The sequence below is a fragment of the Rhineura floridana genome, chromosome 2 (genome assembly GCF_030035675.1).
Source record: "Rhineura floridana isolate rRhiFlo1 chromosome 2, rRhiFlo1.hap2, whole genome shotgun sequence".
Lineage (NCBI taxonomy): Eukaryota > Metazoa > Chordata > Lepidosauria > Squamata > Rhineuridae > Rhineura > Rhineura floridana.
Window position 1 is genome coordinate 167265458 of NC_084481.1, and position 25117 is coordinate 167290574.

The following is a 25117-nucleotide window of genomic DNA, read 5'->3' on the forward strand; positions in this document are numbered from 1 at the left end:
AAGGAATATAGATTGGTAACAAATGCATTTGTCAACATATTGGAAATGTTCATATGAACAGGTGTTGCAGAGCTAGTTGGTTTCTTAGCATACCTTTTTGTATGGGGTGTTCCAAAATTAATGGCGCATGTCCCTGTGATTGTTGTGTAAATAGCTTGGCATTAATGTTAGGGTGGATTTAATAACACTACCACACACTTCCTTATCAGAGTCCTACATTTTACATAGTGTGGCCACATTATGATGCCATAGTTTAGCATGACATAAATGAACTGGAATGAGATGGTTAGACTTGTGTTGTCCCTCTATCTCACTCCTCCTTCAGTCCAGCTGCCAAGATGAGTTTGGAAGCTTTTACTTCTGTTTCTGTTTAGCCACAGATTGTCCTTTAATTTGCAAACCCACAAACTGTGAATGTTGTACATTAATTTGAAACATGTTAATGTTATTTGAAACAAACCAACCTGAAACTATGGTTTACCATGGCATCCAAATGTGGCCAGTGTTGCCTGTATTTAAATTGCCCTTCCAGCACGATAAAATAATACACTTATATATAACATTTTTGAGACCCAAGAATAAGGATTAATGTACATAAAATGGCCACCATGTCGAGATTTCTTTGAATTGCTATCTGTGGCAGCAGCCTCATTGCCAGTTCAATTCATATTGTATCTAATATCATGAGTTCACAAATTTGTATTCCAAACTAGTAAATTATGAGTTTCAACACCATTAGAAACTTGTGGAATGGTTTAATTCTTTGGATACAGAGAGCATTGTCTGGAATGAAGTTTGGGATGTGCGCCAAAGTTGTCTCGCTTTACCAAAACCGTTAAAGGTGAAATCACCCGGATTTCCAAACCATGATTGGGCAAGTGAAGGTAAAGAGTATCAGCCAAGCAGTTTTCTCTACTACTTCTCACAGGTGCTATTACATAGCTAGGATAGGGACAAAATGCAAACTTTACAGCTGGGAATGAAGAAGTGGAAACCTATGAGAGGAGGTAAACATGACCCCCCCTTGCTAATGGCTCCAGATCAAAGTGCTGTTAATGGGACAGTGTGTGGTTCAAATGCTGACAACACTGTTTATTATACTATTCTTTTACACAGTAAGCCAGTCTGACTGCTATGTAACCCTTTGGCTACCAACGGCTGCATGTGAAAAGCTGAAGACAAAAACAATTAACAATTGCAAGAACCCTGTTTGGAATGAAACCTTTTACTATAGGATTCAAAGCCAAGTCAAGGTAAGAAGCAAAGCTGTTCCCCTTTCAGTTGCTATTGGTCAGTCCTGGTTTGACCCGGCAGTCTCCTAACGGGACAATACCATCACATGTGTATTCCTCTCCTGTTCCTAATATGCTTTTTTTTTTTTACTTGCGCTTGATGCCAAGACATCTGCACATGTGTGGATGGGCTTTGCTTGCCTGCCACCATCATAGATCTACTTGTACTATCTTTGTAATAGAACTCAAAGAAGGGTTGCTTACGCAAGCACTAATTCCACTGGTATAATGCTTCCCTTCTCTACTATCAGTGCTGCCAACTAACTTTACTCCCCATTGAATTAGCAATATGGATTGTAAAGATGTATATTACCTTTCTGGACTTACTTGTTGGACAAACTACTTCTATTTCAAGGAAGGACCATAGCTTAGTGGTAGCTTTGCATGTAACAAAGCTCAGGCTTAATCTCTGACATCTCCAGGCAGGGTTGTTTCAAGACTCCTGTCTAAAACCTTGAGAAGCTGCTGCGGTCAGGGTAGACAACACTGAGCTAGTTGGACCAATGGTCTGACCCAGTATAAGGCAGCTTCTTAAATGCATCCATGCAGTGCAATCTTATACATGTTCACACAGAAATTAATCCCATTGTGTTCCTGTTCGCACTGGATTGCAGCCTAAGTGAACTTGGGTCCAAGTACTTTTTCGGGAAGATGGAGGTTTAATTGCTACTTTACCTCAATCAAGCTGTGGCAAAATCAGACTCTAAATTATAACTTTGGCATTATCACTGTAAGTTTAAACTTTGTAAAAATGCCCTGAGCCTACGAATAAGACAGGAAGGAGAATCAGTGCAATCTGAAAAGTATAGTTTGTTGTTGTTATGTGCCTTCAAGTCAATTACGACTTATCGACCCTATGAATCAGTGACCTCCAAGAGTATCTATCGTGAACTGCCCTGTTCAGATCTTGGAAGTTCAGGTCTGTGGCTTCCTTTATGGAATCAATCCATCTCTTGTTTGGCCTTCCTCTTTTTCTACTCCCTGCTGTTTTCCCCAGCATTATTTTCTTTTCTAGTGAATCATGTCTTCTCATGATGTGTCCAAAGTAGGATAACCTCAGTTTCATCATTTTAGGAAAAGTATAATAACAAGCATCAAAGGGACTTGTGGCAACATAGCAACATAGAAAACTGCCTTATCCTGAGTTAGACCATTGACCCATCCAGCTCAGTATTGTCTACACTGATTGGCAGCAGCTCTCCAGGGTTTCAGGCAGGATACTCCCCTAGCCCCACCTAGAGATGCTGCAGATTGAACCAGGGACCTTCTGCACACAAGACAGATGCTCTACCACTGAGCTACAGACCTTCCTCTAACTTATCTTAGGGACATTTATTGTGGCAGAAGCTTTAACAAGTAAATGGTGACTTCACCAGATGCATCTGCTAACACTGGTAATTACCTACAAAAGTTCATGCTGCAATAAATTTGCTCATCTTTAAGGTACTACAAGACCCTTGGTGGTGTTTGCTACAACAGACTAAGGATATTACTATACTTCTAATAATGAATACTTTGTTCATATTCAAACCTACAGTATTCCATAAACAAGGTAGTTTGCATTTTACTAGGAAACTCCTAATTCTATTACAAGATGTTGAAGTACTAACTTGATACAATTTCATTAAAAAGTATTGCAATGTGAGTAAAAATGCCCCGTGGTTTCACTGAACATGAACACATTGCTTACTTTGAATGCCACTACATTTTAATTTAATAAATATATACCTTGCCTTTTAATGCAACACCTGCCCCCAAGATGGCTTATAATAATTTAAAAGCTAAAAACAATAGTTTAATTAAAATCACTCAAAATACCGGCAGAAAAACAGCCGCAGCAACATATCAGCTTGGACATACCAGTTTTCTACCCCAGATTTAGCACCATGTATAGTTAGGCCCTAATGGCAGAGGATTCCTAGCAGTTCCCTCCTTTTATAAGCACAGATTATATCAAGCATCTAATATATTTAACTGATTTTCACAGAATGTGCTAGAGCTGTCTGTCTTTGATGAAGATGCTATCACTGCAGATGACCACCTCTTCACTATATGCTTTGATGTAGCTCGGCTTCCTATTGGTGAAAGAGTTCTCATGTATTTTAAGTCTGAACCACAGGTGAGATCTGAAATATGGCTTGTAAGAACAATGTTCTCAAGTGCAACTTGAACAATTTGTCCCCTGTCATAATGAACACAGCCAATCAAACCACCAGGGGCTTAATAAACCTTGTGTATTTGTTTTCCTATCTGAATCTGCAAAAACAAGGAAAGGATATGGGTCAAGCACTAAGCACACAAAAATACTTGGATGCATTAGGTTTTGGGGGCCATAAGCTATGCAGGCCTTATCTCCACATTGGATTTCTCAGCTATATCAACAAATCTAATGCTAATAGATTTTAGGGATACTCTATTTACATTTCATTCATCCTAAGAAATATTTGTCAGAATTTGACTAATGTTGGACAGTGGTGGCACCAGAAAAAATATTGGGTGAGGACTTTGAAGGGACAAAGTGCTTTCCTGGGGTGGGGGTGGGAAGTGTTGCATATATGATAGATTTCTGGAAGAGAAAAGATAAGATGTCACATTTAACTCTCCCATCTTTTCTTTGAAGTGAATCCTATTGATTTTTTTATTGCGTTCACTTTCAAAAAAGCATGTTTAGAATTTTTAATTTATAAATTTTAATTTCTAATTTATGATTCAGTTATAATTTCCTCAGGAGTCTAGCAATGGTGCAAGGCAAGCCACTTGTTCTGGGGAGGGGACTCGCTTCTTTCTTCTCTTGCCTCCATCTGTTATTGCTTATGTGTTAAGCAAATTAGACTTGAAGGCACATAACAACAAAAATCAATAGGTGAACAACTTCCAGCTATTGAGATGAAAGATTTTTCCCCTATTTATTACTGATGTTCTTTTTATCACTGATTATACAGCTTTCTGTTAACATGAAAACACCTGAGAGTTGTACAGTTTGATCTACTTTTGAACATGGTTGCTTAATCATGAATCCCAACCTGTGCTACTAACATTAGCGCCTAAAAACATAGGCTTGTATTTTGCGTTGTCCATCTGCAAATTGGAGGGGCTAAGATCCACTGGACGCTGCTGCTGGCAGAAAGGTTGAGGGAGGTAAATTTTGACCAATTTCCCCTTCAGCATCCAACATTACCACTTCTCATGCTGTTCGTGGTGGTGGTCGGGGAGTCCTCCAAACTTCCTGAGAATATTTTTGAGGGCATAGGGGAAAGTGGAATTGACAGAAATTGCTTCCCCGCCCCTTCCACTAGCAGGATAATCCTTTGAGGTGACTTTCATTTATGGGAACTTAGGAACCAGTTCCTAAGAAGCTCTTGTTCAGACTGCTTTTGAAACCTGGTCAAAGCAGGGTGTAATAATCAGGAATGTTGCAGTCAAAACATTTCACTTCTTGTTGCTCTCAACAGGTTATCAATAAAACGGTCATATGTGTGTTGATTGTTATGTAAATGAAAGAGGTGTTCAAAAGGAAAGTGAATGTTGTTTCATTATTAAATAACACCAGTTGTTATTCATATTTCTGGGAGAAGGCTGCTGAGTTTGCTGGCACACAAACTTAATCTTCATGCTAATAATATTTTCTTAATGTATGTCCTCTAGCAACTCTGTAATGTGATATTTTTAATGTCAGAAAGAAGGAAAATAGATGTAGCTATTTTGTTTTCTTTTTTCCTTGCGAGTAGGAACAAGAAGAGCTGGAAGTTGAATTTCTAGTGGAACCTGCGTAAGTACTTTATTTTTCTGCATTGCTTTTTTAAAACATGAAAAATAGTACTTATTTTTTTAAATAAATAAATATAATAATTGGATGCAAAATTAAGGCAAAGGTAAATTAATAATAAGTATCAGAATTCCTAGCTTCAATTGTAATAATAAAAAACCCATGTTAGAGTAATTTCACACACACACACACATCCTGAATATAAAGATGATGCAGGTAGCTACAGAGCTAAAATACAACTTTACACAAACACAGAATGTGTCTAGGCTTCAAAATCTTTAATCTGAATTTTTTTTCTAATTATTTCAATTTTCCCCATTTTGATTTTAAATTTTATTTGATGACCACACACATACACAAAAAACCAGAAACTTTGTTGATAAATATTGGGACAAAAGATTTATATATATTAACTCAAAGGCATGGAGCCACCTTGCTTGAAGCTAAGATGGTTTGGGTCTGGTCAGTACCTGGATGAGACCACCTGGGAATCCTATGTATGTCCCCTTGAGCTCTATGATGGAAGAGAGGTGGAGTATAAATGTATACAATGTTGCTGAATTAAAGGGATAAAAATTAAAATCTTGGTAAGCAAAGCTGAGCATTTGCTTGAAAATTTGGTAATCTCCAGTAAGTTTCAGCTTTGCTCACAGTATTATGACCAACTTGATTTGCACATGAATCCAGCTTGTGCTTGTTCCCTGCATTCACACACACGCAAAAGGGAAAGGATACCAGGTGCATCCAACTTTAACAAAGATGTATCTGGTGCTTATCCTTTGCTTGAAGGACTGATCTAAACATCTCTCTTTCTTCCAAGGAGGTGAACAGCACTGATTGTCTGGTTGCTGAAGGCTGATCTTTATAGGCGCAAAGCCCAAGTTCTCTTGATCTGGCCTCATATTATTTGTTTGTCTCTTTCCTTGCAATTTACAACAGTACCCTTTAAGATTTCCATTATTAATAGAAATAAATGTCTAGACTTTATACGTTTACAAAGATGTAACTATAGCATGGCAACCCTGCCCAGAGATGGAAAAGATCCCAAATGTTCTCAATTTAATTACTTAAAAAAAAAAAAAAACCTATTTGACTATTTGGCATCATTGTATGACAGTCAACCTAATGGGTAGCATAGTGTAAACCGCTTGCCTTGCCTTAAATTTTGCAAGTGCAAGTCACAGACCTGATTCTGCATCATGAGAGAGGTGTGGTCTATCCCACACTGCTCCGGTACTACAGGAATGTGGAGCCATATGAGAGGAGTCTGATCCACATGAGAATAATCATGTCAGTGTCAGAAGCCTGTTTGGGAAGCAGCACTAGTATTGTTCTTTCAGTGAAATCCCACCTCTCCCATATGGCCTTGATGCGCATTCCTACATTTACCAGAATAAGGTGGTTTGGAGCCATCAGAAGCAGCAACTATATTGCAACTAAAAAGTAAAAAACTGGGCTACCGTTTGCGTTCACTGAAGCTAAAGCAGTGTTTGAAACTCAGGGTATATGCATCAGATATTAAGCTTGCATTTTCTTTGAAGGAAGTCCCTTATTTAGGATCAGAGTGAAAACAATTTTTTACTTCCTTGCAGGAGTAATATTTTACCATTTAGAAGTACATATGTGTTTATATTTGTTTTCTAGGTCAGGTCCACCTGAAACCATAATAACGAATGGAGTTCTAGTGGTAATTTTTTATTTTATATTTCTGCAGTTTATCATTGCTAGTAACACCTGTGCAATCTATGAAATTGTCAGACGCTCAATTGCTGAGAGTACTCTGGGACAAACACATGCATTTTGAATTGATGGATTCACAGTTAGTTTTGGCCATCTAAGTGAACTCTATTTCTGGGGACAGAGCAACAGGTTTCTAATGCTAACATCAGATAAGATCCACACCTTACTTAAAGGAAATAAATCGATCTACCTCGAAGTTATATTTCTGTTTTATTGGCTTAATATTAAATTCTGACATCTTTGCCATGTAAAATGAATTTTGCCTTTCAAATTTGGGGCACAGTCCAGTAAAAGATAATCCTGATGTTCCAGTGATTTCACTGGAAATGTTTAGCACATGCTTAATCCACTGCTACTGAATAGTGAACTCAAGTGCCTAATTTTGGCTGCATATTATTCTTCATATTACATATTAACAAATATATAAATTCTGGATTATTTTAGTTAAAATTTGTTTCAACCATATATGATCCCTTCTCTTTATTTTCTGGTCTCTTGAAAGGAATATTGGGTTCTATGTAAGCAGGAGCTACTAGTCCTAAGCTCTTTCCACCCCGTCCCACCCTTCTGTCCTCAGTCTCACTATCTCAGGAAGGGAAGAAATGACTGTGATGGTTGCTCCTTGCCATGACTCCCCAGGAATAAAGTTCCTAATATGAATATATACAGATGCCATAGATGCATCTATACTCTGACTGGCATCAGCTCTCCAAGATCTATAGCAGGACCCCCTGAGTCCTTTCTGTTGGATCTAAGACATTCTACAGGCAAAGCTTATGTCCTATCACAGACCTATGGCCCCTTCCCCTCACTCTTGCAGAATTAGACTTCATCAAACTTGTTGCTGCCGAGATTCTGCAGAGCTACCATCACATCTGCAGCTTGGTCACACATGGCAGCAGGGGGCAAAGGGGGCAGGGCAAGCAGGTCAGAACCAGTTCCTGCACCAGCTTTAGGCTAACACAGCTATCAGGCAGAACCGGCAGAAACGAGTGGAGGGATGTGTCCACTTAGTCCAAATCTCCCTCAGCCCAGCATAAGGGGGTTTGGTCTGCAGTCTTAATCAGTAGGGAAAACAAGAGGAAACCTATTCCATGTGATTGAGGAGACAGGTTGACTCCAAGAAAGTTCTTCTGTCCAATAACAGGCCCTTCTATTAATATGTAAGTTTCCTACAGTTAAGGATAAGGGAGGAATTCATTCAATTTGCATTTTAATGCAAACCTTCACACTTCCCAAACCAATACATGAACCAAAACACAGCTATCCTTTGAAATTTGCACTTTGCCAAATGTTGTGATGCAGTTCTCTAACCAAAACATGTATACAAAGAGCATATATCAGGGGAAAGTGCACACAAAAATGGTTGTTTTAGTGAAAATCCATTTTAGTAGTGGGGACATTGCTTGGAAAATGTGTATAATAGGCATAATTACACTAAAATGGGTATATTAAGAGAAATGTGCATTAAGAACCGTATGATTTTTATGCAGGTTTTTAAAAAGAATTACAAACTCATGTAGAAATGGTACAAACTGAATATAAGACTGGAAAAACAAGAAACAGAAAACAAAACTGACAGATTCATCCATCCCTACCTACAATGTATCTCTCAGGCCATTCGTTCTTTCAGAGATGAACATCTCTGATTATATTTTGTTCAAAGTAATGTAACAAACACTTCCAGTTCCAGATGATCTCTGCTGAATTTGTTTGTTGCTTATTTCTGTTATAGTGTCGTGAGGTTTGCAGACTGGAAGCAGAGGTGAACCAGGAAAAGCCCCATAAGTCAAGTGAGTTCCTTCTTGATTTATCAACCTCTGATGTAGCTACACAGAATAAACCAGACCCCACAGTCTTTTTAATTTTGCCCTTCTCAGCCACTTCACCAGCATGGGCAGAAGTACTTTCTGAAAGCTGAGAAACACTGGGAGGTAATAGACGGTACTTAGCGAATTTGTGGTCTTTCACCTGGCAGAGGGTAATGCCACATTTCCATAGGAGCTGCTATAAGAAAAATAGGGCCTTGCAATGTAGAATGAATGACAACTGTAGCATCACAAGCTAGAGTAGACCAATCATTTTCTTCTGCCCTCTGCCCTGTTTGCATGACTGACAAATCTGGGCTCCAACTACCAAGCTACCCCATGCTTTGGATTTCAAACCAGCAACTCCATTTCAGGCATATCTGGCAGTACTAATCCTGAAGGCAGATACACATTTTCAGATCTATTGAATGCAGGGATGTCTGATGTTGTTGGACTCCAACTTCCCTCAATCCCAGCCAGCATGGCTGATGATCAGGGGTGGGAAATTCAACAATATCTGGAGGACCACAACTTTCCCATACCTGAGTTAATGGCTAGCCCACAAGGCAGGGAATTTTCATTAAAGGCACACCCCCTCCCACAGTAATGTTTGTCTTGATGGATTGAGTGATTTTGTGACTAATGACTTACTTATTCAAAATGGAGCTTTTAAGATTAATTGCTTGTTATGGAAACACATATAATGGCAGGTTTCTCCACATGCTTTGTCTCCTGTCTTTAGAGAAAAATCTTTCACTTTCATTGAAAGGATCTTGTGAAGGCACTCACTGTTTTAAGTTGGGTTCAGATGCTATTGTTTCACCGCCATGTCCCACAGCATTCCACTATGTCAAGTACAAGGATCCAGTTTTGGATGTTATGCTACCGCCAAAGAAGTCACGCTGTAATCTAGTATGTCAACTGACTTAATAATCCAAATAACCATACAAGTTTCCCTTCAGAATGAAACAAAACAAAGCTTTTCTGATTGGGGTGATAATTTCTTGTTTTCCTCAGAGTACCTGTTGTTATAGCACCAAAGGAGATGTTCCACCTGTCATGCTGAATTCCTTGCCCATGGGAGAGAAAGTACCAATAGTAGAGGTGAGTGCCATTCTTCATCTTTTAGGAGGTAGTAGTATGGGATGCTGAAATTATTAAACTAGTAAGAATATAGACTGAGGCAGGTGATGATATGGCAGTAACTCTATGATGTAAAGTAGGAATGACCCTGAGATTTTTGCCTGACTCTTAAGAACTAGAGGATTCTGGAAAGCACTTTTTTGGTTCCTATTAGAGAATCATCTTCCTTTTGAAGCAAGCTAGCTTCTATCCATCCATTCTAAATCCTAGGCTGTTACATGTGAATGACATTAGCCATTCTGGATGCTCCCATAGTTTTCCATTCAGGAATGTGTGAATGAACAGATTCCCAACATATGGCCTTCTAGACTTAAGAAATTTCCCATCTCTGAGTTCATTAATAGTCCCTTTTTATAGGTCAGAAGGATAGTGATTTGGTTAATCCAGGGTTGACTCCAAAGATTTATACTTTAGATTACAAACTAACTTGGCCACAGAGGGTAGGTCTAGTGATCATTTGATGGGGCAGATCCATGCCCTGGTCTCCTGAAACTGGTATTGCTACAGCTTACCTGGGAGGGTCAGGGCTGGTGCAGGGCAGCAGTAAGGTTGAGGCTCTATGGAAGCACAAGTGGAACCATTCCAGTACTCCTACTAATGTGTCTGTTCAGCCCCAGTCTCATAGCTGCCCTGCTCCAGTCCCATCCAGGTAAGCTGCTAGAACACCAGTGTCGGGGTGGTGGCTCCACAGCTGCTCCACAGCTCCTCCCCACTACAGGGGCCACTGCTTCATGGTTCACTGTTGGCATGGCATTCGCAATCTGAGTTTAGAACAAAGGAACTTCTGTGGTCTACTTTCTCGTTTCCATTTATATCTACAATGATTATTCTAGTCTATGTAGTTATGCAGGGATATTTCTTTTGGTCCATGACACTGAAAAGTACTGAATGCTATAACTGAGCTGCTCTTTGGGATTCAACTTTTCAAGGCACAGAGCACTGTTTGGGCTGCTAAAAATATGTCAGACTGCAAGTCTACAAATACATCCATTACGTAGGAAAGAGGGACCAATTTTCATACTTAGGATGAATCTGTTTCTGGTCCATGTCAGTTTTGCATGTATTCATTCATAAAGGCTGTCCCATTTCTCCATTTAAATAAATCTTTACAAAACTTCATCTTTAAATATGTATTTATTTAAATGTACGCATTTCTAAATAGATTTGATCCTAAAATATGCATTTTAGCACATTTTGGTGTGTTTTTTGTCCTGAGAACTGCAATACACAATTTTGAGAAGAGTGAAATCTAAAGGATAATTATGTTTTGATCTGCACATTAGACTAGGAGGCATGTATCAGATCAGTTCACGTAAGAATTCACAGAAATTCAATTCATCAAATATCCCTAGCTGGTGTGGCCACTATGTGGAGCCATCTTCAGTTTTTACGTGCGAGGTCTATATTATCACATGGTAGTCTGTTTGTGTGGAGTGGCTCACCACATAATTTATATCTACATATATCTACATACCACATAAAGCTCCAGGAAATGGAGTTTTACATCCTTCAGAGGCCCACAGTGAATTGTTTGCAAGACACTTTGAAGTGAGGTGTCCAGTGCAATGTCTGCTGCAACTTCTTGGGAACAGTTTCAGTTGATGCGGCCTGATGACATAGACAAGGTGCTTGCGATGATGCGGCCAGCAATGTGTCCTCTCGACCCTTGCCCCTCTTGGCTTATTAAAGGTTGCTGAGGGAGGTTGACCGAGTGGATCCAGGGTGTGGTCAATGCTTTGTTGAGGAGGGAGTTGTTCCAACTGCCCTGAAAGAGGTGATGATCCAACCGCTCCTGGAAAAGCCCATCCTGAACCCATTGGTTTGTGACAATTACCGACTGGTCACAAATACCTCCTTCTTAGGGAAGGTGACTGAGAGGGTTGTGGAGCAGCAGTTGTGGGTACTCTTGGATGAAGCAGTATCTTGACCCATTCCAGTGGATTCAGGCCTGGTTATCCAACTGAATCAGCCTTGGTCACCCTGATGGATGACCTTTATCGGGAGAAGGGCAGGGGGAGTGCAACCCTGTTATTCTTACTTGATCTCTCAGTGACTTTTGATACCACTCACTATGGTATCATCTGGACTGACTTGGTGAGATGGGTACTGCAGGCACTGTATTACAGTGGTTCTGATCCTATCTCCAAGGTCATTTTCAGAGAATAGCATTCAGTGATTGTCTTTCAGCCCCCTGGCAGTTGTGCTGTGGGGTGCCGCAGGGTACCATCTTGTCCCCCATGCTGTTTAACATCTATATGAAGCCCTTGGGAGTGGTGATCAGATTTGGGGTGAGGTATCAGCAGTACACTGACAATACCCAGCTCTATTACTCTGTAACATCTGAATTAGAAGAGGCATTGCAAGCCCTGGACTGCTGCCTGCACTCGGTGGTGGACTGGATGAGGACCAATAAACTGAGTCTGAATCCTAGCAAGATGGAGATGCTGTGGGTTGGTGGTTCCTGAGTTCGGATAATTGGTCAGTTGCCTTCTTTAGATGAGGTCATATTCCCTCTGAAAGAGCAGGGCCATAGTCTGGGGGAGCTCCTGGATCCATCTTTGTTACTAGAGGCCCATGTGACCTCAGTGCTAGGAGTGCCTTTTACGAGCTTCAGCTGGTAAGACAGCTGCAGCTGTTCCTGGGGCGGGATAGCCTGACCACTGTTGTCCATGGACTGGTAACCTCCAGGCTGGATTACTGTAATGTGCTCTATGTGGGGCTGCCCTTGAGGTTGATCCAGAAGCTGCAGCTGGTGCAAAATGCGGTGACGAGACTGCTCACTGGGGCAGGGTATCGCCAACATGTCACCCCACTGCTGAAAGAATTGCACTGGCTGCCCGTTAGCTGCTAGGCCAAGTTCAAGGTTCTACTTTTGGTGTACAAAGCCCTATACAGCTTTGGACCAGGATACCTGAAAGATATTTCTTATCTCTTATCTACGCAGTCGATCACTGCGCTCTGCAGGTGAGGGCCTGCTGCAGATACCATCTTATCAGCAGGTCCGTTCTGCACAACATAGGAAATGGGCTTTTCGTGTAGCAGCACCTACCCTTTGGAATCCCCTCCCCTTAAATATTAGACAGGCACCATCTCTGTTATCTTTTCGGTGCCTACTGCAGACCTTCCTCTTTCAACAAGCTTTTTAAGTTGAGACCTTATCCCAGTCTGAGTCTGTGTTGGAATAGCTTTTTAATACGATCTTAGACTTTGTTAAAAAAAATGTTTTTAAACCTTTTAAAAAAATGTTTTTAAAGCTTTTAAAAATGTTTTTAAAGATGTTTTGTTTTAATGTATTTTAGGGTCTGTTTTTATGATGTGTGTTTTTAGAGCTTTTGTTTGCCACCCTGGGCTCCTACTGGGAACAAGGGTGGGATATAAATCAAATAAATAAATAATTGGGATAGTTTTCTCTACCCCACCATAAACTTCCCCAAAGAGATGCGGAGCAGGGGAAATGTTGGAGGACAGAGCTATGTGTGCCATACAGCCTGTCCTACACACCCCTTAGCTTGCCTGCTGCCCTCAGGTATGGTGGAGGATGCTGTCCCGTCACCAGTGCTGAAGCCAGTGTGCTGTAGTGGTTAGAGTGTTGGACTACGACCTGGGAGACCAGGATTCAAATCCCCACATAGCCATGAAGCTTACTGGGTGACCTTGGGCCAGTCACTGCCTTTCAGCCTCAGAGGACAGCAATGGTAAACCACCTCTGAATACCGCTAACCATGAAAACCCTATTCAATGGGTCGCCATAAGTCGGAATCGACTTGAAGGCAGTCCATTTCCATTTTTTCAGTCAGCTTCTATGTGTAAGAGTACGTGTGCATCTAGTCTTTCAGTTCAGACAATTTGAATGCAGATGGCAAGGTTAGATTATGATTGCACTTTATGACTCTTATTTCCTGCTTTTCAGGAGAAAAAGTACGATTTGCATGTGAAAGTGGATGACTGGTAAGCGTCCTCTTAATATTTCATTTTTATGGTGACAATATCAACTAAGTTGGCTATCAACTTTATATAAGCTCTTGTAAATTTTTCCCTGAAATAGTATTTCAACACCACATTTGGTATATAACAGTTGCCAGAAGGTAGTGCATGATTTGAATATTTTATTAATTTTATTTGCCCTATAAGGGAATCTGTGCACTATAACATACAATACAGAGTAATGTTTCAGAGCGGTCTTAACCCTGAGAATCCTGCCAAGTAGATAATACTTTCATTTTAAGATTTGTTTATATTTATGTCATGCCTGTCTCTGTTGTATTCTACTGAAGCTATGATTTTACTGTAATATTGCAATTTTCGCTGCAAGCCACCTTACGTGATGTGTAGGCATAAGGAAGTCAGGGTAAAATGTTCCTATGAATTAAAACAGTTTTAATATAAATAATAAAACAACATTTTAAACATTTAAAAACGTTTCTGAGCAGTGTTCATATTGTGTGAAATAACTGTTCAAATCTCACCTCACAGTGTCTATCCGATCACCTAAACTCACATGCAGTCCACACTTCAATTTTAATAACTTGAACACAACATGAACAGCAAACAACATATAAATGCAGATGATCAAATATTTAGCTATACAAAAGATTGAATCTGATGGAGATGAACGAAATGGTATTGATGAAATCAAAAGACAATGCAACTGCAGCTGTGGCAGGGAGCAAGGGAGTGGCAGGGAGCTTTTCTTTCATTTGTGAAATTTGCTGTAAACAGGATTAGATATTCTAAATAGGAACAATCAATTAATGCATGATAATAGCAACTGATCAAGTCAGTATCTAACAGATGAACAATAGGAAAATTATAGCAGTTCTCAATATGGAAACTAGGGGGCAATATCAAATAACCCCATGCCCATTTGGGGGCAGAACAATAATCACATTGTCTATGGTTATTTCACACAATATGATACTGAATGATCACATTCAATAATCTCTCCTACTTCATTTCTGCTTGATAAAATACTAAGATTTCTCATTTATTTGGACTGTCTGTCTGACTGTCTAATGTATGTGTATGTCCTAGTCATTATTCCTGCCCAGCAGACCTAGATGTGCGCTTGGGATATGATCTGTGCCCACAGGAACAAGAGTTCTTATACAAACGAAAGAGACGAGTGGCTCAAGCTCTGAAGCAGGTTCTCCAACTAGATTATGACTTGCAAGATCACGAGGTATGTGAAATGGGATGCTGATTTATGTCTGCCTAAATGTGAATTTAGTCTGTTACTTATAACAGAAAAGTCATCACATACCAGTTTTCCAACCTTGTAACTCTGCCATGGTCATACTTTTTCTGAATGCATGCTCACTTTTGAAGAAAGCAGTTCTTTTCAACTCTGACAGAAGATAGCATCACAACATGAAACTGAATTGGTGATATAATTTGCTATTGTAAAAAGTTATGTAAGTTATTTACTTCAAATGGTTTGAAGCCAAGTGTAGACAACGGCATAGTCAGCCAAGCAACCTTAATAATCCTGAGTGTTGTATTAGGGGATAATGGAAGGGAAAGCATTAGGTTCATGTTATTAGTCCTCCCCTTGGATTTTGTGACTGTTTCTGATAACATCAAAACAGAAATCTGAAATTTATATTATTTTGCATGACTATAGTATTTTGTGTTACACACATACACTCAGCTATTCAGTTTATGTATAATAAAAGTCTGAGTGTTGTGCAATTCATCTGATAATCAGCTGATTATCAAGGCTTGCAAAGTACCACACATGGAGTTATGCAAACCTCAACAATTGGCTGATTGCTGAGGACTACATAGTTCCATGCATGGCACTGTACAAGTTCTAACAATCAGCTGATTTTGGGGCTTGGGCCCTTTGTTATAATTATAGCTTGGGCTATAATTCTGAACACATCTATCCACTGAGCCAGAATAGATACAGATATCTTTGTCAGTTATGTCAACTTTATCCTCCCAGGGTTCAGCTATTTTGAAATACCATTGTGATCATGAATTAAACACTACTGTCCATAATGCAGGCTATTATCCTAAGCATATTTTCCTGAAAGGAAGCCCATTAAACACAGCTTCCATGGAACATATTTTCTAATAAACATGCATAGACATGCAGTGTTAAAGCTTAAACTTCTTGCATATATAGAAGGTTATACCAGTTATGAGACAATTGCATTGTCAGCAGCAGAAGTTTAACTTCAGTCAGCCTAAATGTTACCTAAATGTTTCATCCTGCTATATATGAATTTCTTATGACTGTGTGCCATGCAGGTTCCTGTGGTGGCAGTCATGACAACAGGAGGTGGGACAAGATCATTCACAACAACTTATGGCTCTATAACGGGTCTCAAAAAATTAAATATCTTAGACTGTGTAACATACATATCTTGTCTGTCTGGCACTTCATGGTAAGTGAAACTTCATCTGAAATCTTTGTGAAGACTGTTAATACATGTAGAAAAGGCATGCTGATAACTGTCAGAAAATTCTGATGAAAATGGAAACAGAAGCAAAAGTTTCCATGTCCAAAATGGAAATCAATCCAGCAAATACAAATTGGTATTCACTGTTGTTTTCAATCTGCAAACAAAAACCTAACTGATAACATTTTGCCATTTAAATTGTGTTTCCTTCGCATTGAAATGAATGACCTTTGTATTAGTGTGGAAACAATCATGTCATTAATTATGTTAAATGTGTAACTTAAATAATTACATAAATTACATTAAATAGTGGTCAGTGAGATGAATAATATATTATTTAGTGGAAAGTGAACTGCAATGGAACAGAAACAGGAACAAAGGCAGGCCAGAATGGAAATTGCTGCCTTCTTACATCCCTGTTGATAGCATCTACTATGTTGCCTTTATACAAATCTATGATGTGAACGTAAGTGCACTACACATGCGTCTTTTACCCCTGGACTCAGAATTTCTGACTTGTAGACTATAGTGTTTTGTGTATCTGCAGTTGCATGCTTACTCTTTTCTTTTGTCCTTGAAAACTTAGGCCATAATAAATTTCTAAGTGTTTCTGTTCTTTCTTTTTGTATTTCTTCAGGGCCATGGCACACCTGTATAGAGATGCTTATTGGTCCCAGAAGGATCTAGATGAAAAAATAAATGAGGCTAAGAAACAAGTGACCAAAAGCAAGATAGAAATGTTTACCATGGAGCGTACAAAATACTATTATCAACAGCTGCGTCAACGGAAACAAGAAGGACACAAGACAACATTTATAGATCTCTGGGGACTCATCATAGAGTATTTGTTAAATGATGGGGTACAATATCAAATCTTTCTTTTTGTCCTAAGCAACTACAGCTATCTGTATTATAAAAACAAAGAGCAATCGGGCAATAAGGATTTGGAAGGGTAATGACAATAATATAGGGTGATGAATACTAGGAAACTTCAAAGCAATCAATATTTTGTTGGATTAGTAAAGCTATTTTTTTAGTAATTGTAGGGTATTAGGGTAGCAGGTATTTAAAATATCTGCCATATGGTAATTCAAGGGTGGAATGTCATTGATCAAAATGCTAAACAAAAATTAAAGTTCACATCTATGTACCAAGAACCCTACTGATGTGACATGTCTGTAAATATGAAGAATTATTCCTGCTGCCCCAGAAGATCAAAAGAGAGCTTACATGTTTTATTTATTTATTTATTTTATTTTATTTATATACCGCCCTAAGCCCGAAGGCTCTCTGGGCGGTGTACAAAAAGATAAAAAACAAGCAATATATAAGGTCAGAGTAGGGGGCCAACAGAAAAGAGCCTCTTCTCCCTGCCCACAGATATGTTGTGTGGCTAGGTCACAGGTTTCAGAAAAGGCTGCTAAGTGTGAAGTATAACACATCCATATATCCAAGTATAATTTCTGGCCAAGCCTCAGGCTTGTTTATGTGCTATCACTTATTGCAACCCATAGCCAGAAAATGAAGAGGCAAGACAAGATGAACTGTGGGTAAATCAAGGGCCACGTTTATTCAAATAAAGCAAATTAAGTGCTTGATTATATAATAAATGATCTGCAGAGAAAAGTGCAGGACCGAACTCTTACCCAATTGGGCAAGGACACCCTGCCATGGAAAATGGGGTGGTCCAAGTCCAAGCCCCTTCTGCGGGCCCCATCCCCTCAGGGTGGTTAGGGAGGCCTTCCTGCTCCACCCCCACTTACAGCCACACAACTTTGAGTGGGTGTTACAGGTTAGCCCCAAAGGTGATCTTGCCAACAGGCTGCACCACCCAGAAGGCAGGCCTCAACAGGCCACCACCAAGAGTACAAGGTGACTCGCAACCTGCCTTGCCATCGCACAAGGCCAGAAAGAGGCAGAGCGAGGGTGGAGCAGGGCTTCAATAGCCACCCTGCTCTGCCCCTTGCACAATGTGGTGTGCATGGCTACACCACCATCAGAAAAAGGGAGGGGGCTTTGAAGCCACGCCAGATCCACCTGACATGGCTGCAAAGGCCCGCCATTGCTAGAGCCCTTGGAGTCTGTCAATGGCGGGAATACTGGTATAAAGCATCTGCTTTAGTCACTCATGTTCACCCACCTGCCATAACCTGACATCATACATGATGTCAGGTGTGCGGTGGGTAAGGGGTGGGCCTTCAAAGGAAGAATTGGGAGCTTACAGTGGGCTTTTGCTTGGTAGGAGCACACGTTGCTCAAGGAGGAGAAAGCCCTCCCAGGGCGCTTACCCCAGCAATAGCAGTGGTGGGGGAGATAAAGGGGAGAAGAATATTCTCTTTCCTCCCCCCTCCTCTAGCTGCCATAGCTGCTGCTACTACTGGGGTGAACGAGGAAAGAAAGCAGGCTTTCTTCTCTTGCTTACCCCAGCAGCAGAGGTGGCGGCGGGAACGAAGGGAAAATGCAGAGAATTCTTTCTCCGCTTTGTTCCTCACCCAACCCCATTCGGCTGCCTTTTAAAATGCAGGCATTATTCTCTTGTTTATTCCAAAGGCAGTGGAGGGGGATGAAGGGAAGAATTCTTTCTCTCCTTCGCCCCCACCCCTCTCCCTGCCACTGCTGCTACAGATGGGATAAGCAAGAGAACAAAGCCTGCCTTTTAAATTGCAGGCTTCTTTCTTGAGCTTCCCTCAGCAACAGTCGGCACTTGGGAACCCCCGGCAAGAGATCTGACATCTGATTGAAATGTGAATGGCCCTGCCCCCCTGCCAAATTTGGCCCGCAAGGCCAATCCTGATAAGCCAAAAAGGTTTCCTAACCCGTTCTATGGCGTAGTTTTATTTTAGGCATAGGGTTAAACTCTAAGATAATTTTCTTGTTATTACTTTATGTAATACGTTCCATAACTTTGTATATAACATTTTCCCCCCTTCACAATTAGAAAGATAACCACAGGCTTTCGGAGCAGAGAGAAGCTTTGATAGATGGTCAAAATCCACTGCCTGTCTATGTAACCATCAATATCAAGGACAAGTACAGCACTCATGACTTCAAAGGTGAGAGAATAGATTAAAGGGGAAAAAGAGAACTCAAATATTAGAATGACAAAATTGCATATCTTGGTTATCTCCATAGTAGTGAAATACTGATTTTACTACTGATTTTAAGTTGAAGCTTGTCCCTTAAAATCCACAAAGCCAGAGCCTACAAATCTACCATTACATCTGATAAACTTTCCCAATATTTACTTCCAGGTAAATATTCCTCTTTTCAGATCTTGTCAAATGTTTAAAATATTCAGATGTTGACATCAGAATCTGAGGTCAGGTTTTTTTGGACAAAATTTTTAATATTTTATTTTTAACCTTTAATATAAACTAAGGTTTCTTATGCATGGGGTTGAGAGTGTCGAAGAAGCTGAGAGCAATGCCATCAGGAGTCTAGACCAAGAGACTAGACTCCTAGCAGGGGCACCCAAGGCGGAATGGTCAAAGCTGAGACACCAGAGTAAGACATCCAAACTCAGAGGAAAGGCAATGGTAAACCACCTCTGAATACCTCTTACCATGAAAACCCTATGAACAGAGTATCCAAAATGCAACATGAGATAGTGCTGGAAGATGAGACCCCCCAGATCAAAAGGCACTCACCGAGCTACTGGGGAAGAACAAACGACAAGTACGAGTAGTGCTGTGACTATGGACGCAGCTGGGTATATATCCCACTTTCCCTCCATTATGGAGGCATACAGATGGTTCCCAGGTGGTTCACCCATCCAGTCACTGACATAACCCAGACCTGCTTAATGTCAGCAAGGTGGTAGTCTGATATGCCTTCTTACCATATCCTGGGATCAAAAAGCAGTTTGTGTTTTAAAAGTATGTAATTCTATTGTTTAAAGAGGTATAAGGAGACAAAAATTCCATTGGCATGCACAAGCCCTTGGCCAGGCCTAAAGTAACCAGAGTACATAAATGTGCTTGTTTCTCACGTATTTTCACATAAACTCACTCATAGATATCTCTATACTGAAAAGTATCTGACTGAAAATAGGATTTAAAAAAAGTTCACTGACAAATAACACCTGGTCAATAAGAGTTAGAAAGAAATTAAGGGGGTGGTTTTTTTTCCCTAAGCTGCTTTCACACTGCACTTTATTCCGTTATTCTGACAATTTCTCACCTGGTAATTTGCACATTATATTTGATCTTTCACACGACACACAAGCTAGCTCCAGAATTCTAGTGGAATGTAGTGGAAGTTTAGCACTAATTTCCATGATAAATGATACCAGAAATAATCTGTTAACAAGGCTGGGAACCCAGAAGATCGCAGTTTTTCTCTAGCTGCAGCCGCTGTCGTGACAGGCATCCCAGCATGCAGTGCGTTCCCACCCTTTAGTCGCATGTTATTTTTTTTTGCCTGTTGAATGTTGTACTGGCATTCCAGCATCAGCACAGATAGCAGCAGCATTTCCCACATACACCCAACTTGATACAACTAAAACAATTTAAAAAGTCAGATCCTAAAGGGAGAGGGCTTTCATGGCAACGGGACGAGATCTTAGACCTCTTACGCAGTGGGGAACAGTGTGCATGAGTGAGGGACAAATACAAGCTGTGTGAAAGATACTTGTGCAAAATGCCAGTATATCAGCTGAAAAAGCTGTTGTTCCTTAACGTAACAGGTACTGCAGTGTGACAGGGATTTTAGAAATCGGGACAGAAGCACTACCTTTTTAATCCATTAAACCAATGCAATCAGCCCCATGTGTGAAAGCAGCCCTAGTGTGGATACAGCACTTGCGTGATGCCCTCAAGGTTGAATAGAGACCTGTTTCTCTCCTCCCCCAGTACATACAGGCAGATAATGCCCCAGGGGAACACAAAGAATGGGAAGCTAGTGTTACTTAAGCTCCAGAAGCCCATTTAATTTCATCATATTTGAAAGTAACCCTCTTTCCCATTAAAGTATTTTATTTATTCTGATTGTAGAATGGCTGGAGTTCACTCCCTTTGAGGCGGGGTTCCTGAAATATGGAGCATTTGTGCATCCAGAAAACTTTGGAAGTGAATTCTTCATGGGCCGTCTGATAAAAAAACTTCCAGAAAGCAGAATGTGCTATCTTCACGGTGATGTATCTACCTTGAGGGAAGGTCAAAGTATTGTTATCAGAACCTCATTAGCAAGAGTAGTTACTGGTGCAGGATCTCTGTTCCTTGGAGGAAAAGGACCAGATTCAAGTCTATCTCAAAACATATCAACCTTTTTGGCTAGATCTCCCTGGGGCATGTTTTAAATGAGTGCTTGTGTCTTGATGCAGTCAGGGTCAACCAAGGACTATGATTCCAACAAGCCAGAGGACATATTCAGCAGCCTGAGACAACAATATGATAGTGCAACATGGAACTCCTTGTCCAGTGAATCATCCGACGGCATACTGTCTACTCAGGCATTAAAAACAGAAATTTAGACAATATTTGAATTAAATATGCTCATATTCCTGCTGTCATTGTTGATTGAGAACTGGGCAAAAGGAAGAGTCATTCTCAACAGATTTGCTTTGAGGTCTTACATTTATTCCTTGTAAACTCACTTTCCTTGCCTTTCTCTCTCTCTCTGTCTCTCTCTCTCCCTTTAGGTATGTGGAGTAGCATATTTTCACTAAACCTGTTGTATATATGGAACACAGTTAACAATTCAGAGGAATTCTGGCATAGATGGACTCGAGACAAGATAATAGATATTGGTGAGCTTCTAGTTTCCATGCTTCTGCAGTGTCCATTGCTCTACTTTGAATTAGTCTACTTGATATGTTGCTGAAAGAGACCAGGGATTGGAGTTCTTTTCTGAACTTCATGAATATTACCAATGAGTGTCAATTTGGATGAACAATTTTCAGTCTGTGTAGGTCTTCGGAATCATTTACTATGAGCACAGCCTGTAGTTCGGTGCACCACAACAAACCTTCCTAAAATGGGTGGAATAGTAGCATGCCAAAACATAAGGCACACCAATGACACATATCTCTGATGAGCTAGCCACCACATGTTTGATATAATAAAGGCTGAAAAACAAAGAGGCAGCTAGCCTCACACAGAAACGTTCTGTGTACATACCTTTTGGAAATAATGCCTTTTCCTTTTGATTCATCTCAGATAAGCATAGGACTGTCCATCTTGAATAAGAAAAACAACTTGGACAATGTGTACTCTTAAAGAAAGGATACGCACCAAGTGAAAGGCTGCCTCTATACCAGAACTGCCTAACTATTTTGATGCTTCAACTAAAAATGTGAAGTTGAATCTGCATCCAAATGTTCTAGTTCCATGATCAGTGATGAAGTTCAGACACTGTTGTGTACATATATCCCAACTCGATCACTGAGTTAGGGTCATTTGACATCCACATGAAACCGATCCTTCAGTGTTCTTGGCCCACTCCTGTGGAATGCTCTTCCAACAGAGATTCAGCAAGCACGTTCTATATTAACCTTCAAATGCTTACTGAAAACTTTTCTTTGCTTCAAGGCTTATGCGCAGACAATTAAGAAAAACATATTCCATAATAGTCAGCTGGTGATCTGTTTTAATACTTGTGTAGTTTTTATTATAATTGCTGGAAACCACTTTGATTTTTTTAAAATGAAATTGCAGTATACAAATATTTTTTATAAATAAAGAAAAAATATATTGGCACACATAACGCTACAATGCTAAACTAGGAAGCAAAATCTCATTAAACTCAATGAGACGTACTTTCAAGTGAACATGCTTAGGACTGGGCTGTATGTTGCCTTTTACAGTCATCTTGTAGTGGGTATACAAGTGTATCTGTCCTGTAACTTGGTTGTCTGCATCCTTGCTTAGCCATCCGTGCTTGGATATTAAGCAAAGTTAATGAATGTTTCTTTTGTCGCCTTTTGTGTCTTATTACAGAGGAAGAGCCTGATTTAACTACAAAGCCATATGACATAAGAAGCCACATGTTTATCCCAGCTGGAGATCTTGCCAATATGATTCGAGGGGCCTTAACTGATCGCCTTTCAGTTGCTCAGTACCACAATTTCCTGAAGGGTTTTCAGATGCATAACTATTACTTGGAGAATGAACGTTTTCATAGATGGAAAGGTAAACGAGTGTATGCAATTGTTTGTTGGAGCCACTGTTCAACATTAGAGCACATTCAAGGACCTCTGTCTAAGAGCATAGAGAGAAACTTTCAAACACGTTTGACACTGAAAATATGAGATTAATCTAGACTAGATCATATCAGCTTAGTGCCTTCCAGATGCTTTGTACTACAAATCCCATTGTCTCTGACCATCAGCTGTGTTGGCTGGGGATGATGAGAGTTGTAGTACAACACATCTGGAGGTTGGGGAAAGCTAGGCTAGACTGATCAATGACTCAATATTTTGTTCCCCACCCTTTTCTAGGTTCCTTGAGAGCCCAGTATTATGTTTTATTGAATGTATTGATATTATTGTATTTTACTGTTTGATTACATTATCTAAAAATGAAATTATTACTAATGTAAATGTTAATTTTAATGATAATAAATACTCAGAGCTAAGTCCCATTTTCCGGTAAGTAGGTGTAGGATTTCACCCTAAATGCCTGTTCATATTGACCAGAGGAAGCAATATAAATCACCATCACCATCATCAGTAGTTTGCACCACCTAAATGTCCATGGAATCACATACCTAGCCAGAGAAGACAAATGTGGCAGTGAGACTGCTCACTGGGGCAGGGTATTGTCAACATGTCACCCCACTGCTGAAAGAATTGCACTGGCTACCTTTTAGCTACTGAGCCAAATTTAAGGTTCTAGTTTTGATGTACAAAGCCCTATACAGCTTGGGACCAAGATACCTGAAAGACTCTTATTCCTTATATACCCAGATGATCAGTGCTCTCTGCAAGTGAGGGCCTCCTGCAGATACCGTCTTATCAGGAGGTCCGTTCTGCACAACATAGGAAACAGACCTTTAGTGTAGCGGCACCTACCCTGTGGAATTCCCTCCCCTTAAATATTAGGCAGGTGCCATCTCTGTTATCTTTTCGGCACCTACTGAAGACCTTCCTCTTTCAACAACCCTTTTAAGTTGAGACCTTATCCCAGGCTGTGTCTGTGTTGGAATTGCTTAATATGTTTTTAAATCTTTTTCTTTTAAAAAACGTGTCTTTAAAGCTTTTAAAATTGTTTTTAAAGATGTTTTGTTTTAATATTTTGTAACGTTTGTTTTATGATGTTTTAAAGTGTTTTAGTGCTTTTGTTTGACACCCTGGGCTCCTACTGGGAAGAAGGGTGGGATATACATGTAATAAATAAATAAATAAATAATAAATCATGGCAGGCTGTCTTCTCTCCTTCCTTCTCAATAAACATTTTGAGAGGAGAAAAGAGGGTTGGTGCATCTCTTCAGTTCTGATGAGTTCCACAACACATAGGGCAGGGAACCCAACCTGATTGGACTCCAGTTCCCAAGAGCCCCAGCCATCATGACCAACGGTCAAGGATGATGGGAGTTGTAATCCATAAACATCTGTCATGGGGTTTCAGAGATGCTCTCCCAAGCATGTAGCACAAGAGCCATCTCTTGGTATCATGATATTGCTTTAAGAAGAAGGAGCCATATTCTGATGAAGAAGCCCTGATACAAGTTACAAAAAAAGGTGCAAATGTCTTAATCCTGGGTTAAATGTTTTAGAAGAATACTTGCTCTGCTTTCTGGCCTGTAGAAAACCCCTCCTGCTGAAATCCTAGACTGTCTTCCTTTAGCAAAGATTCTCCCCAAATCACAGGGCAAAGCAGCTCACCCATGGAGACACCCAAACCCTGATCAGAACAATTAAATATATTAATAACAATAATTTATAAAGCACCTGCAATTTACTCACACCTTAGGTGCTGACTGTGGAAAGGTGGGGTATAAATGTAAATAATAATAAGTAACTAAATG

The 25117-nt window shown here is 40.1% G+C and overlaps 1 protein-coding gene across 2 annotated transcripts in view; it reads left to right on the plus strand.

The window, feature by feature from the left end:
* The window catches only part of LOC133377367 (cytosolic phospholipase A2 epsilon-like), a 41835-nt gene that overhangs the window by 11223 nt on the left and 5495 nt on the right, over window positions 1–25117 (plus strand). For both annotated transcript variants that reach the window (XM_061611334.1, XM_061611335.1), the window contains exons 4-18: window positions 1117–1253; window positions 3280–3411; window positions 5021–5061; window positions 6703–6745; window positions 8534–8591; window positions 9349–9518; window positions 9624–9710; window positions 13660–13697; window positions 14781–14928; window positions 16002–16138; window positions 16791–17013; window positions 19092–19206; window positions 21145–21282; window positions 21792–21899; window positions 23089–23280. In XM_061611334.1, the coding sequence (XP_061467318.1) occupies window positions 1117–1253; window positions 3280–3411; window positions 5021–5061; window positions 6703–6745; window positions 8534–8591; window positions 9349–9518; window positions 9624–9710; window positions 13660–13697; window positions 14781–14928; window positions 16002–16138; window positions 16791–17013; window positions 19092–19206; window positions 21145–21282; window positions 21792–21899; window positions 23089–23280 (1767 nt within the window). The remainder of the gene's footprint in view (window positions 1–1116; window positions 1254–3279; window positions 3412–5020; window positions 5062–6702; window positions 6746–8533; window positions 8592–9348; window positions 9519–9623; window positions 9711–13659; window positions 13698–14780; window positions 14929–16001; window positions 16139–16790; window positions 17014–19091; window positions 19207–21144; window positions 21283–21791; window positions 21900–23088; window positions 23281–25117) is intronic.